This window comes from Botryllus schlosseri, chromosome 11, assembly GCF_051294905.1.
Source record: "Botryllus schlosseri isolate E-star chromosome 11, Bs_hap1, whole genome shotgun sequence".
In the NCBI taxonomy this organism is placed as follows: domain Eukaryota; kingdom Metazoa; phylum Chordata; class Ascidiacea; order Stolidobranchia; family Styelidae; genus Botryllus; species Botryllus schlosseri.
This window is the reverse complement of record NC_137246.1, coordinates 18,387,760-18,403,318: the sequence shown is the minus strand read 5'-3', so window position 1 is coordinate 18,403,318 and position 15,559 is coordinate 18,387,760. Positions and strand designations below refer to the sequence as shown.

Genomic DNA, 15,559 nt, shown 5'->3' with positions numbered 1-15,559 from the left:
TTGTCACGCCTATGATGACGTAAGACGCATGCGTTTGCTTTAACGAAATTCGGAGAAATGAGAACATGAACAGAGTATTAGGAAAGAATCGGAATCCACAACATGCACCATTTGTGTTGCTAAAATATTTTTCCGCATTCCTGGGATGACTGTAAGTTCGAAACTCTCAATAAATGGCAACCTCACATGACCATGACCAACCGCTCGTTTCAGCAATTTCGCGTGTACGGTGATTGGCGGAAGTCTGATCATTAATTCAGTCCTTCAGTACTCTCGTTATAGCTACCAATTGAATTGGTAAATATTTGTTGCGTCATTGTGGAATTATTTCAACTACTCGAGTTGCGTCACCGCCCGCTGTTATCTACTATGTGTTTGTATACGTTACAGGCTTTTCGCTATTGTATTGGCATTTTCCGAGTCGAGTTATTAATTGCAGCGAGGGAAAAGTTCCCTAACCTGTCAATAACATGTTGATCATGTTGATTTCTCTCTTTGTCAAAGCGGTTGATTAATTTCCGAGGATATCGATATCTCTCACGACTGCGGAGTTATTGACTCGACTCGGATCACGATCAATGGTCCCCAACCGTTGCTGATATCATTCCGGGTCTTGTAGTGTGTTAACATTTACGTGTATTGAATAGAGTTCTTTGAGGTCGATATCTAAATACGATCGTTTGTGAAATAGACTTACTTACATTCGAACAAACCTTGGTAGTTGGATATCGCCATCATTCCGTCACCGTTGTTTATTATAAATAACTGGAGCCTGGAGACATGGACGGCCTTGTTCTACAGCAGTAGGCTATATGCTTCCAAGACCTGGCGTAACCTAGGCTTTCGGTAATATCGCAACTACTTTATATGTGCGGGACTGCTTCTTCCTTATCCCTGATGTTTTGGCGAGTGTGATTTTTTTCTGTAGTATTTCCGTCTTTTCCATCTACGGCACCTCTAATCTAGATTTAAGACTTACTTCGGTTGATGAGAGTCCGTAAAATCCAACACATGGAAAGGGAAACTGTACCGCGCAGTGCATGTGACAGGGATGTTGGAATACTGACATACTGGCCTGTGTTTCTTAGCTTGATATAAAGATCACGAGGCAAAAACAAGCAGACTCTGAGTACGCTATAAAAAAGTCATCTCAGCAAACTCTATTTTCCGTTTTTCCAAAACCCAGTGTACGCAGTCTGTTGTTCTTATGTGTAATGTGTATACTGCTTAATTTATTTTTTAGAGCCGTTTTCCGCATAACAAACATGTAGACATTGATTTGTTTTACCGGCTACCTTATCCTTCAGCATTATAGTTGTTCCGTATTATATACAGCATCATCGTCCCGTATATAGTTCACAAACTCTGCTACCTGTTTAACTGACTGTGCGAAATGACTCGGAAGCAATTCTCCAATGGCAAGAATGAGACTGAGTCACCTTTCAAAATATACACTACAGCCCAAATTCACGATGTTTGACCTGGTTAGTTATCGAATCCATTCATATATATCCATTCTATTTCCGTTTTGCAAAAATCACAATGGCTGAATTCGAATCGACCTTGTAATGGAGAAATTCACGGCATTACGCACGTTATTTGTAATATATTTAGACGATGACTTTTATATGCATGTTATGCCTTGTTCAAGTTACCCATGTTACCTAATACGAAACATCAGGAATTTATAGTTGCTATTAATAACGAAATGCGGAATGTTTCTGGGTTAATTTTCCATCCCTTGTCGAATTTGAGACCAAACAAATTTACTTCCTATTACGTTAATTTGCTGTAATACGCACAGAGCACACAGAGCCACGCAAAAAAATTGTAATGTGCACTATAGTATCCTTCGTGAGACACTCACAATGTGTAGCGCAACTAATCCCAAATAGCACTCATAAGCGTTGTCGCAAACAGACAAGCAAAGCTTATCAAAGCAGCGCGCATGCATTTAACCTATTACCTCATTACCGTGGTTCCGTGTCGGTGTCGTTAGTAAGTGGGAAAACAGCAGGATCGCTCGATTATCAAATCCATTAGCGAAACGCAACACGTTTCTGGGTTGAGTTATTTCAAAACAATTAAAATGCTCGAAGACATGCAAATTGGAGCTGTAATGATGTGGATTACCAGACTCGCACACGCAGTGGAATTAGCAGTCTGGGGAACAGTTCAATTCCGATTGTCTAATGAGTTTCAGGGCATCCGCAACAGACAAGATCTCGCAGATAACGTTGACGATCACAGCAAAGGCATATGCGCCAAACGTCGGTTCAAGAGCTTTGAGACGCCAAGCGTACGTTTGGCGCAACAAATTCGTGCTAGCACATGTTTAAAACGCGAGTAGTACTATAATGCAGGGAAATTGGATTATGCAGGCTATAAGAAGCTTAAGCGGTAATTATTCATCTGCGTCGTGCTTGAAGTGTGTTTCTGGGTAGTCAAATTTGATGCGGCTTTTAATTCTACTTCACCGCAAATCAGTGGAGCGACTGCAAGGAACGTATCTTTCCAATTAACGGTACTGCGCCGTTATGTTACCAGTGGTCATTGACTATACCGATCAGAGCTACGTCTTTATCGTTTGGCAATGCGGTGGTTTCATAACAATAAATTTAGGTTTTATTATTGCGATTAGTCAATCCCATAGATCGTACTGTACCTGTAAATCTCCTTATATAAGCTCTAGTGCGGCCTTGTAGTAGGCTATATGCGGGTGAACGTGAACGTACCGTGCAGTGCATGCATATTTCATGAACGTGTTTTATCCACAACACATTCTTATGGAGATAATGAATGCGTGTCCATGTCCATACTCTGTCAAGTTTGTTGCCATACATTCAAACCCACAGTATTTAACGATACCCGATTGTTTTTGCATAAACCTGACAAGTATTTTTAAAATTCATGATACCAATGTTTAAAATAGGACGTACATTTGTGGACGATTCTTCATACAATTAGAATGTGAATTTTCACCGATTAACGCAACACCTGCATGAAAGCCTAATAGATATATTCACTCCCTTCACTAGTAAACAGCCTTCATGTTTAGGATGGATGGGATGAGCTGAACAAGATAACGATCTCATCCCTCCTTGCATAAGGCTAAATCATTTTAGGGCCGTAGCATAGGCAGTCACAACAGAAGCAACTCTAGCACTGACCTACATTCCAAAATATTAACAGGTAACCAAAACGTATCATCAGCCCGTCAATGAAGTATTGTCTTGCAATATATTTAAGAGAGGAATTTTTGACTAGTAAGTAATCAGTCCATCTCTATACCCTTTCTGTGTAACATTATGCTCAGGCTTTTGAATTTAGTAGGAATTTTCTCGCTTCAAATGAGGTAAAACTTTGCCACAGAACGACCCATGGCCCGAGTGCGACATGTGGGCAGGTTTGAAGGATCGAATACTCGTAAACAATTGCGTTTATGATATCCTTAAAACGGTCCGTCAGTCATTTTTATAATTTTTACCCCACAAGATTGCGATATAATGAAAAGATTATATAGAGTGATAAAACTACATGGGTTAGTATCTAAATCAGACACGAATATTCGCTTTGAGCAAAGGTTTTCAACCTGTGGAGTTCCGCGGACTAGTTTTAGGTATTCAATTAAAAGCTGATGTCGAAACTACTACTAAAAGACTAGATATTTCGCTAACTGGTATCAATTCGTGATGAGTACTGGAAGTGATGGCATATACCTGTTGTTAGGTAGATATTTAGATATTAAATAGACCAAATCTAAGCTGTGATTTGGATTGGGCTGAGGTGGTGAATCTTTTTTTTAGTGATGAGCTTTAGCGGACAGGGTCTGCAATGGAACGGATACACATGCTTGACAATTTTTAGCTTCCTCATATCTTATATGTCCGGAACACCAAATCTTTTGTGTATAACGATTTTTCAGTTGCACACCCAGGCGCTTTTGGGGCCCTAGCAATGATGCCGAAATCCCGATGTTGTTGTTTTGAATTGGATCAAGTTCATTCTTATACTGGCAGCACTTCTGCAAAGTATCCCGCATTGTAAAGCATCCGAAGGGGGCGCGATGCTGCAGTAAACTGAAATTTCTTAGTCACACCGGACGATTTACCACCAGCTCGTAGTTATTGCTCTGTGTATAGTCCAAATTTCATATTTGAGTATTCGCTAATCAACAGCCCTAACCTTCCATGCCATCAAACATCCATTGGGATTGCTAGCTTTCTGATTGCTCTTTTTATTATTTTGTGATATAACGATTAGGGGCGCGAAACTTTTCACTATCATAAAAAGGGCGTGTCTACACAAAAAGTTTGAGAACCACTGAATTAGAAGATCTCTCTGTAACGATACCGTGCACAAAGAGAAATAAAGCTATGAAAAGGGGTAATATATTTCATGTATTTTGTCCCGACGGTTTCAACGATGGTTGACGCTCAATGGTCTAACGCCAAGTCAAGTACCCCTTTTTTCCCTAATTGAACATTTGCTGTACGGCTATATAGAATACTAGATTGCGATAGGATAGTTGCAGGTCAGATTATACGATACACGATAGTTCAAAACATTTTTTCTGAACCATATTGACTGTGATGAAACATGTCGTACGGGCGACAATGCGACATGAAAGGAACCCGCTACTTCAATTATATTGGCCGATACTTTCGCGAAAACATACTTGTCACTCCATATCTATTTCGCGCGAAGCACGACGAAAATTCTGAACTTTCCTCAACTATTGTGATATAGCGTAGTTATTGATGGCACTCAGCGAATAAAAGTCACTAAATTTCCCCGTCTCATTCTCTCTCTCGTTGGAAGAACATATCACTTCTACTTTACGACCTGTGAACAGAGAAAAGTAGGTAAAAGTAAATAACATAATATTACGAGGTAGAAGTATCGAAATATTTGATATACTTTAGTAAATACTGAAAGTAGAGAAAGATACTTGAGTACTTCAAAAAAGTATAACTACTTCGTTACTGACTACCTCTGATTGTTAGCTACTTCACCTCATGCATTCGAAAACGTGCATCTGATCCTCTGTCTATTTGTTTGCGAATGTTGCGTAAAGTGGGCACTGTGCAGCTATTTTGGGTTTACAAGCACAGTTTTCACAAAACAACCGTATATTTACCACAAAGCAAACGGATAAAGTTCTAACAATGCATTGCAAGAGTTACGTAAGAAGAAGTTCTGCGAAGAGGAGTCGCTGAAAATGCAAATCCAATTTAGGTAGTTCGCAAAGCCGATATTCAGTAATTGTCGCATGTCCCGCATGCGCACGAAACAGCAGAATGAATAACCTCCGTCATCGGATATCCCCCGCAATTAATCTGGAAGCGCACCTGAAAATACATAGTTCTGTATATACATATATATCTACCTGGATGCAAATTTCGTAACTCTATATCACTTTTATAGGACTGTAATCATTTGACAAAAGCATTGGATGTTCGTTGTTATCTTGTTGCGTTGTTCTGCTGCGTTTAAGGGCATGTTCGGGCATACGGAGACTGTTGTTCATATCAACTCTAAAGCGTGTATCACGGATTAAACATTTTATCTTGGAGAAGATCAGATTCGGGAAATCCAAAATTTATACGAGATCGCGGTGCTTGTAATGAAGGAATGGGAATGGGAATGGGTTCCTTCAAATTATTTCGATTTGTCTATGGATTTGAGACTTTATGTACTGAAAAATGCCTTTATGTACTGAAAAATGGTCTAGATCAACGATAACGGTGTGCCTATACCACCCATAAACACTGCCTTATCCTTGAACAAATATTGAGTCAATTATTCGGCAGGGTCGCCAGCGTATGTTCCAATAGTTCAAACGGGGAAGGAAGAGTTTATTTTTTCACAGCACATCTTTATCAATATTCATCGATCTGTGATGTGGAAATTTGATAATAAAATGCTGAATATTTTAAAGAGGATTTGATAACTTGATTGCAGTTGTTTGGGGTGTGTGCGACGTCATAACAAGCAAAGGCACAATATTTCGATGATACGAAAAAAGGTTCAAATCTCGATGTGCATTGTTGTGAATTATTTTCATGTGTCGTTCTGTTTCACTTGTAATTATATGGATTATACGGCGAGGATCTATCCAGTCCAGACCTCACTGATCCAGTCTGCGGTAAAACCTTACCGATTGTGATTAAAATGGACAATGAACTGGACATTGACTGTATAGAAATATAGGAGCGAGCAAAATGCAACCATGGCTCTCGGTGACTAAGGGTCAAATGGATGGTCATGGTCAGTGGTCACACTATATCTAAAAAATATAGCATAATGATATTCTGCAGCTGCTGTACACTTTTACAAAGTTCAAGTCAGTCTATACAACTATGTAGGCTACATTACCAAGAATATTATTTTAGTGCGGCCAAGAAATGCCATTATACCTATCGTGACGACGTCGTATACCTGTGACATCACAACGGAGCAATACGTTATTATCATAATAAAAAGTTGCCTCTAGAATCGCTTCTTCCCAGGACGCTTGCACCACGGAAGTTGTGCTCGCTAGTTCTAACGAGGTATTATACGTATCGTTGATAAGGATGTACTTTGTGGTGGAAACGCTCAATTGACTTGCTGGTATTTTGGCGTACTACAAGATCAGTGGAATCAGCACAAGGAAAAAGTGCTCAACAATACATTTTATACTTCAACCTGCGCTCATCACACAAATACGAAGTTAACTCTTTCCTGCCATAAATATTCTATGAAACCTAAAGGCTTAGCGTGGTACGAACTACGAACGCCAAGTAGGCTATATAACAGGACATTCGGAACTATTATCATCTTCTCAAATTCAATGATCTTTACAAAATGTTTATACCGGTGCTTCCACATATGAAAAAAAACACCACTCGCTGTTTTGTGAATAAGTATTGTAAATATAATATATTCTATGTTTATAAATTGTCCTGTCAGAGTGACTGATTAGTGATTATATTATTAGCGAGTACATTGTTGTAATAATGTTTGGTACCAAACAGTTTGCGTTTATTCATTTGCGGGTTGAAATTAACAATTTCGTGTATTAATTTCGATTTAAACCATTGTGGAATTTTTACAACCAAAGTTTGATTCCCGTGGGAAGCCAAAATTGCAACATCGCCCGCGTACAGGACGGTAGCTTTAGAACACTATTTTCAACTCATATACCTCATACGTGTCGGGAGATTATCATCGCCTGATTGAAACCTATAGTGGCGGGAACATCAGAACAGATTCAGTCCGACGACGGAATCTTCTTTGCTAAATAGTAACCGAAGTCAAGCTTACAGTCCACATACATAAAATATATAAGCGGGGGGAATTGCTCGGGTCAGACTTGTATGGGTATCATGTAATGTAGTAATTACAATAACTTCACGTTATTTAGAATCCGAAATTTAGGGCATTATGGGCCTAGGCGGTGGAAGTCGGGTAGGCTTTCCGGGAATATTTTTGATTTGTTGTTATAGACTTATAGTATACATAGAAATTCGACCGTGTCCATTTTAAATCATCCAAATCTAGATCAACCTCTAACACCTAGTGGTACTCGACCTCACAACCCATCGGCACCACTAAGACGCTTTTCGGGAATAAATCGGGCCGAATAACCACTCTATAGTATACTAATCACTGATGTGAAACTTTGGCTAATTTCAACGCTCAAATCAAGCTGCGATTAACTTTTGGATTCGATCTCAAACCTGCCGTGTTAGGGCCTTAACGCACACTACCCGATTTATCCACCGATTCGAACCTCCCTGTAGCTATAACGCACGTGGCGAACATTTGTCAACTAATTCCAATATACCCTAACGGAATGAACAACCTCTGGATACAACAACGTATAGCTCACCCGACGCGTCCTTGCCATGGAACAGCACGAAGCCCGCGCCGTAACGTTTCGCGTCCAGTGCGAATGCATAATTGTTTCGTACGACGAAGGATACGATACCGAGGCGCAGCAACCACGGCAGGCATTTATGTGAACTTGAGTCTTTTGGCAATTATCTTTCTTCACCACTAAATCAAAGCCTGCAGAAAACAGTATGATTGATGCCAATTGAAATAACTGTTGTGGGACACAGAATGGTTAATTTACTCACCTACGAGATGACATCCGCGCTTGGGTTTTGTTACCGACCGTCGCGAAAATAACGGCAGAATACACATCAAAATTATGAGAAAACGTAGTTTCATAGCAAGAAAGTGCATCTTTATATATATTAAATCGATGGATAATTATCTGGAAAGATAGATATTAATTTTCAACATGCGTCCTCTGCGAAAGTTGTTTTAGGGATTTATTAGTCGCCCATGTAATATATTCACCATAACAGTACCGTTACAATTCTGTAAGATGATAGAATATCATAAAGAACTGTTAATCCTGTTCTTTTTTTCGCAATATTTTTTCCTTTCATTTCACCAAACACCTTCTCTCACATCGCACAGCGCTGACGCTGCGGTAATAACGCCTTTGCCTTTGCCTCGCGATAAAGGCTGAAACAACGTGATGCAACTTGAGCGTTGTCGCTATCTCGTATCTGACTCTCTCTGCGCGCCGGACTCTTTTATAACACGGTGATCCGATTGAATGTAAGTTCCTCGTGAAATTTACTCACTTTATCTCAGCATGCCTCAGTTGATGACTAAGCCGTTTTGCGGTAGCGCGTCTGTTAGATAACTCGATAAGACAGATGAGCGTTAGTTGCCGAAATTTATTTATAAGCATTCTACAGTGATATTTACCTCGTGTCTCATGTAAATGCTGAATTGAAGTAGATCGACGGATATTGTTATCGAAAATAGTACAAAGCAAGCAGCAAAAGTAACTGGAAAACCGAGATGGAAATATATTAATGAAATATAAATAATTTAACATTTAGGCCCTCTATCAATGATACGATTAATAAATAATCATACCATGGGTCTATATAGCAAGGGTGATCAACCTTTTAAACCAAGAGCTACTTATTGGGTATTGGGTACTGATTAATGCGAAGGCTACCAATTCCTCCCGCCGTTTACCCGTGTATTGTTGAATCTTTTCATTTTGACATTAGGGGCAACGGGCAGTGTTTCCACCTATTACCAACTAAAGATAACTCTTAACCGAACTCACGCCAGCGTCTCTGAGTTCAGTTGCGTTGCCGAACCGGGCGCCCAAGCCCCAATCTCTGCGTCAACGCTCGCGAATATTAACTATACCTTCCCTTTCGGATCTGCAGGCGCAAAGACGAGCAGCGCCTGTTCCTTAATGTTAACTGACTCTCATGTTCAACTGCTGTTCACATGGAACCCTTCTCCGCTTCGACCTTCAAAGCTCTCATTTCATTATTTTTGCTGCCATCATGGGCGACTCATCTTGTCCTTACAGGCGACCTGGCGCCCACGCGCACCTGGTCTATAGCTTTTGTTTTGGTTAAAACTGCGAAGGAATACTTTTAAAGTGATGTTGAAACCTCATACTGGTCCAAAGTAGCTATGAAGCGTACATTGAATCCGCTCGAATTCTACGGAAAATGAGCTAATAAACACTCGTAAATTGGACTCAATCCGCAATCTTCGACTTGCGCACCTGAATTCAGAAGAACTCCTATTTCCAACATTTTCCCGCGTTAGAGATATGATATATATGGAATTAGGGAAATCCAGTAGAGTCCCACAATGTAGGCCCTAAACTGACTGTATTGTATATATCATACATTGCCACTGGGATCATAGTCGGTGATCGCCTTATTCTAATGCTCAAGCAACCAAAACAGACTGTGAATAAATAACATATCTTATACGCCTTCTAGCGGTAATATTTATGATAAAAAATCTTCATCTAGTACAGTTGTTCGTGTTTATATAGCTCAGTCTTCGCAACGTGGGCGATATCGCCCCAGTGGGTGGTTCTGAGAAACAGGAGGCGAAGATAACGAAGGGGCGATTGGGGGCGGAAGCGTACGAACGGGGGCGAAAATGTTAGAACGGCGATATTTAAATAATCGGCACGAAATGCACCTAAAAACGGGTTGTCCTGGTAATGCGGATCATGGGCGGGAGCCGGATTGGATGTCCGGCTGGATTTTTACAATTTTGACCGGACCGGATCGGAGCCAGATCAGTACTTTTTCTGTTACGGCCGGAGCCGGATCGGAGCCGGATCACTACTTTTTTGATCCGGCCAGAATCTTTATGGATAAGCATAACTTTTATAACTATATAACTACCAACCAACCACACGTAAATAACCACCAAGCCAGTGTGAACATAAACGAGGCATATTTATCAATTCACGGAACCTCCGTACCGAGTAGGGCCGGATTTCTGGCCGGACTTTTTCATTTTTGGCCGGAACCGGATTGGAGCCGGATCAGCACTTTTCCTGATGCGGCCGGAGCCGGATCGGACCCGGGCCAGAGAATTGCACAACCGGATTGGAGCCGGACCAGGGAATTTGTCGATCCGCTCCGCACTGTGTCCTGGTGCCTCGATAATTGACTAAAAAAGGTAGACCACTCCGACCGATTATACGTGGAGACGGGTCTTTCTGGAGTCATGTCAAAAAAATGAACTTTTTTTAGTCAATTTCACAGCGATCAGAGTATAATTGTATAAAATTTCCCGTTGATATGTCCTCTTTTTCGGCTTCGAAATATGGGAGGCGAAAATTTGCGTCGAGCTTGATAAGGGCGCGATGAGTCGGAAAAGGTTGGGAACCACTGATCTATATGTTAATTGCTACAAGACGGTCGTTTTTAAACATTTTGAGCCGCAGCCCATATCTGAGCTCTATTGGCATCTCGCGAGTCACGACCAAAGCCTCACACATCGAAATAATGTATTGTAATGTTAAAAATGCTACGTTTTTACGGGCACGTATGAAATATGTGCTCGGAATCAACAGTACGCACGTAGTTCTACGAAACATGTGTGACGCACGCATACAAAGGTCTTCACATAGGGTTACCATACGTCCTCTTTTAAGAGGATTTGTCCTCATTTTTGACTTTTTTGAAAGTGTTCTCGGAGGACGCCCAAATCACCAAATGTCCTCTTTTTTGAGATTTTGTCCTCATTTTTGAGAATTTTGGTTTAATATAGGGCCAAATCCGACTGAGATACAGTAAATCAGCACTGAAGTAACGCTCCATCGGCTATTTCGGGAGCTGAGCCGGAAAGCTGACCTTTTTTTTTGCTATATAGTACTCAACGCCGTGTCTTTGGATAAAGTATGCAAAAAATAACAATAGGAGCTCGCGAAAAGAATATTTTTTGTTGCGAGAAATTCAGTAAACATTACATACGTATGAAAAGATCGCTCTGGTACAGTCGCGACACATAGGTATACCCATGTTTGGGTCGCGACCCATACTTTAAGAACCCTTGCTTTAATGCAATCTTTCGAAAATTCTATGTCTACATCAAAAATACAACATGGAAAAAATTGGACCCCGACAGGATAAAATTATTAAATGTGTCGAGTCGATAGTAAAAAGGTCCCCTTATTCCACTAATGATCCTATTATTTTGAAGGATGGATCAGGTATAAAGTCAGCTTCGAAAAACACTGAAGAGAGCGCATCGAAGTGAGAGTGAGATGATGATGAATGGATAGGCCTACGTGACTGAAAGTCGTCCGCGAAGCGTACCAAAAGCATGAAAATTATGAACATCACAACTTTCATTACCGTGGTGCAAGTGACCTGAATATGCGATAATCGCCAAAAAATTGTTCACTAAACCGCAACTTTCGGCACGGTGAGCATGCGGATTACATTTAGTATGAGTTAAGGTTAATTTCAGGTCTAGGGTTCGTTTTGGGGTTGTAAAGTCATATGCTCAAGTGTCGTTTTTCACTGCGTCGCATACTCAAATTGTGCATATGTCGAGCACCCATGCTAGGTTAGATAGTCGCTACAGAGCAGCCCAATAGCGACCAGATAACTTGGCTTCACCACTGGATTTCACGTGGTTTATTCAAGTCAGGTCGAGAATGAATCAAAAATATCATAGGAGCGACATCTCAAAAATCGGTAGTTCTGGACCATTGCGAATATTGAAAAAAACGAGTTGCAGGCTCGAATATTTGATGTATGTGTTTCGTGGTGACGAAATCGGTATTTATCAATAGAGCGTTGTGCGTCAATAGATAACCAAAATCACTATTCAACGAAAATGATACAAATCCGCAGTCGAATAGGTACAGAATGTGTTTCAACAAGCCATTTGGGGTACAGAACTTCCGAATAACGCGAGACAATAACTTCATATTGTGAATTTATTCGCTAAAAGCTTTTCGACTGCCTCTCATCAGTAGCGAACGTCAGTAATAGAGTAAATCAAATTCGAAAAGTAGGAACGATTTTGTCTGTAAGGTATTTCGATCGTAGAATCCGAAAAATAGAAAGCTGCTCATCTGAAGTGGTATAACACCAGCAGCTTTTTCAATGGTTCTCTTGAACACACTTCATTCACTGACTAAAAATATAGTCAAAGATTCGAACTTTTATTTAAGATTTCGTGTGAGCACATACGCCAAGTAATGTTACAATGCCATTTTATCACAAATAATTTCTTACCCAGGTACGTCGCCGACGAAGTATAGCCAGTGACTATAGGGCACAATGTCCGATAATGATTTCATGAGAACTCATTAACACGTGAGGTACGCGGTAGGGATGGTGTGAACCTCTGAAAGGTTCAGGTTCGCGTGAACGCGAACCATTTTGAAAGGTTCTGTGTGAACGCGAACCTCATGACGTCGTATTGCTAATTCCAACCCTACATTTCAGTGAAGTGATAGCCTAACTCAGAGGTTCTCAACTTCCCTCGTATAACGGGCCGCATTTTGACAGCAAAAGACGCTGCGGGCCGCAGAACATTATCACCATGCGTTTGTTGGCTGCTATTAAATTTAGGCTACTGTAGCCTATTTACCAGTCTTATACGGGCATTTAGCAGAGATGAGCATGGATTAGGATTAGGTTTTGAAAAAACAGGATTTGTGAAATTTTGTCGGATTTGGATTGGATTTGGATTAGACATTTTTTTCAGAACGGATTAGGATTTGGATTGGATTCACCTATTTTCTGGGAGATTGAAATGTCGTGTGGCGAATGGCGACAAACTTTATTCAGATCAGTTATTAATGTACTTATGGTTACTAAGTTATCTTGAATCAAGTGAATTGTTGGTTGTGAAAGAATATTTTCGAATCCCTCTATTGCATAAATCATTATTTTTTCTGAATTTCCAGTTGGAATCGGATTAGGATTGGACATGGACTTGAATAAGAAAAAGTTTTGGATTAGGATTTGGATTTCAAGGTTCGGATTTGGATTGGATTAGGACATAGAAATTTCAAATCCGCTCATCTCTGGCATTTAGTACATTTTTTCGCATTCGAAAGCATTGATGGAGGGACAGCGTTCGTAAGTTTGCATTTGCTGCTTTTTTGTGAGAATATCGATCTTCCAGCGGCGCAAGTAAATCCCTTCATGGATCGTGCATTGCATTCGTCGCCAAGTCGGTATATGCAGATGCACCCTCAAACCCTTCCACCAGAGAACCAAACTTTCTGTTTCAATGCGTGAGCGAGCAAGTATAAAATTACTGCAACTTTTTCGTTACAGAGGCCATTATCACTTTGAACTCTCATTGATATGAGAAGTGAGGCGTTCGGGGTCATTTCTGAGCAAACCAATCAACCTTTCTTCTTTCCTTCCATGGCTGGAGCCCTGCACCAATAGTTACAGAAGTTAGCTTTGTCAAGTTGATATTTTTCACTGGTCCTGTCCCCACGTTTAACCCGTCAGCATTTCCTCTGGAAATATGTCCACTGTCCAGTCTGGTAAAACGCACCTGGATAATTAGCTATGCAATGTGTGTGAAGTCGATGGATTAGTCCTATGATAGGCTAATGTAGTCTACGAGGCAAGGTGTTTCAGAACATGCGATAAAAGATCGACTGACATTGCTGTTACTCTTCTGGTGAAGGTTGAATCAGACATCTGTAGCTCCAAAATTTGTCAGGTGATGTTGGCCTTGCTGCTAAGTTCCGGAAACAGCGAATATTCGCACTGTGCATTAAAGTTTTATTGAAGTCACACCTTCTCTAGCAGATTCTTGGGCTTATCGATATTCCAAGCAATTTTGAACAATGCCTCGAAATATGGATTGCTTGGCTTGACACCTAGATAGCAACGTTTTCTTCAAGATCAAGCGATATGTATTGTATAACTCCAGAAGAAACGATCGTATCATTTTAAGCTTCTTATGCTTCGTTACGACAACTGCTCTTGGACAATTATGACACATCGATCTTCCATGACAACACCGTGCCAGTAGCAATTGCATTCATAATGAAAGATGTCGCGGACCGCAAATTAATCGTCTGCGGGCCGCGGGTTGAGAACCCATGGGCCATGGCCTAGCTAGATTGTACACGATACCAATCTTACGACTTAACGGTCTAGGCCGGACCGGACAATGTATTCGGCGTCTGAGTATTATTGCTGCGTTGATATTGAGCGGAGTGTAAAACGGTTTTCTATACTTGCTACCGAAATTCCCCAATTACCAAGTAGACAACACATGAAATCAAGATTGACCCAGTACGACTACTGGATTTTTTACATCAGACACCGATGTCGATTCCATTGATTGGTTGAATAAGCATCATTCACTGACTACCTATATATAGTGTATTTCTCTCCCGATGTTGTGTGATTGCGAGTCAAACTCTCAGCAGTGAGTCACTAAATATTCGAGCAAACTTTTGTAACAAAGCAAGTAAAATTTTTGAGATTGTCAGGGTGCATGCTCGTTTAGTGTTGATTTTTTTATGCTGCCAGCGCCATGCATACAGTGGCCCGCAATTGAAATGCAATAAATTTCAACCAAAGACCGTATAAAGAAGTGAAATATATGAAAAAGGTTCACAGTGCAGAACCTTCCAAGGTTCGTTCGTGAACGTGAACCTCTAAATTTATGATGTTCACACACAGAAGGCAAACGTGAACCTGACGTTCACACCATCCCTCGTACGCGGCAGTGTTGGGATCAAGTCACTACCTTCGAGTCACGAGTCATTGCACATTTTGACTCGAGTCAAGTCAAGTCAATCAATTTTTGGAGGTGACTCGAGTCAAGTCACTCGATTTTTGGAGGTGGTCAAGTCAAGTCACGAGTCAAGTCACATTTCAAGTAAAGTTGCCTTTTCGGTATGAGTGATCAGTGGTCATTGATTCCGAAGCGATGAACGAATAGAGTTAAATATACACGCAAGAAGGCGCTTTATCGCTCACATATACGTAGAACTGTTAAACTACGGAATTGCATAGCCTCAGTTTAAAGTTACCAGCCAAAATAGAGAATAGGGAAACGAATTGATAAGATGCAATACGTTACCCTTACAAATAGATATGATACCATTCGAGCCTGTGCCAATGGTTGAGGACTATATAAACTATATTCGACTTCAATTTCAGTAAAACAATCGGTTTGGTTAAGGTAAGATGAAATCAGAAATAGACATTTTGCTATT

At 40.6% G+C, this 15,559-nt stretch overlaps 1 protein-coding gene across 1 annotated transcript; it reads right to left on the bottom strand.

Annotated features, from left to right (window-relative positions):
• Positions 1–5,114: 5,114 nt before the first annotated feature.
• Positions 5,115–8,286, bottom strand: LOC145450878 (thyrostimulin alpha-2 subunit-like). The gene is made up of 3 exons (XM_080329376.1): positions 8,127–8,286; positions 7,877–8,055; positions 5,115–5,351 (listed from the first exon to the last, which is right to left on the bottom strand). Exons 1-3 carry the CDS (start codon positions 8,233–8,235, stop codon positions 5,259–5,261), a joined length of 381 nt encoding a protein of 126 aa, XP_080185502.1. The 5' UTR covers positions 8,236–8,286; the 3' UTR covers positions 5,115–5,258.
• Between the last annotated feature and the right edge of the window lie 7,273 nt (positions 8,287–15,559).

Excerpts from the sequence above, each read along its gene's own strand:
- LOC145450878 (XM_080329376.1), bottom strand. The coding sequence starts at position 8,235 with ATGCACTTTCTTGCTATGAAACTACGTTTTCTCATAATTTTGATGTGT. Across the intron at positions 8,056-8,126 it reads GCGCGGATGTCATCTCGTAG|GCTTTGATTTAGTGGTGAAG; the intron begins GTGAGTAAATTA and ends TGTTTTCTGCAG. Across the intron at positions 5,352-7,876 it reads CCATGGCAAGGACGCGTCGG|GTGCGCTTCCAGATTAATTG; the intron begins GTGAGCTATACG and ends ATGTATTTTCAG.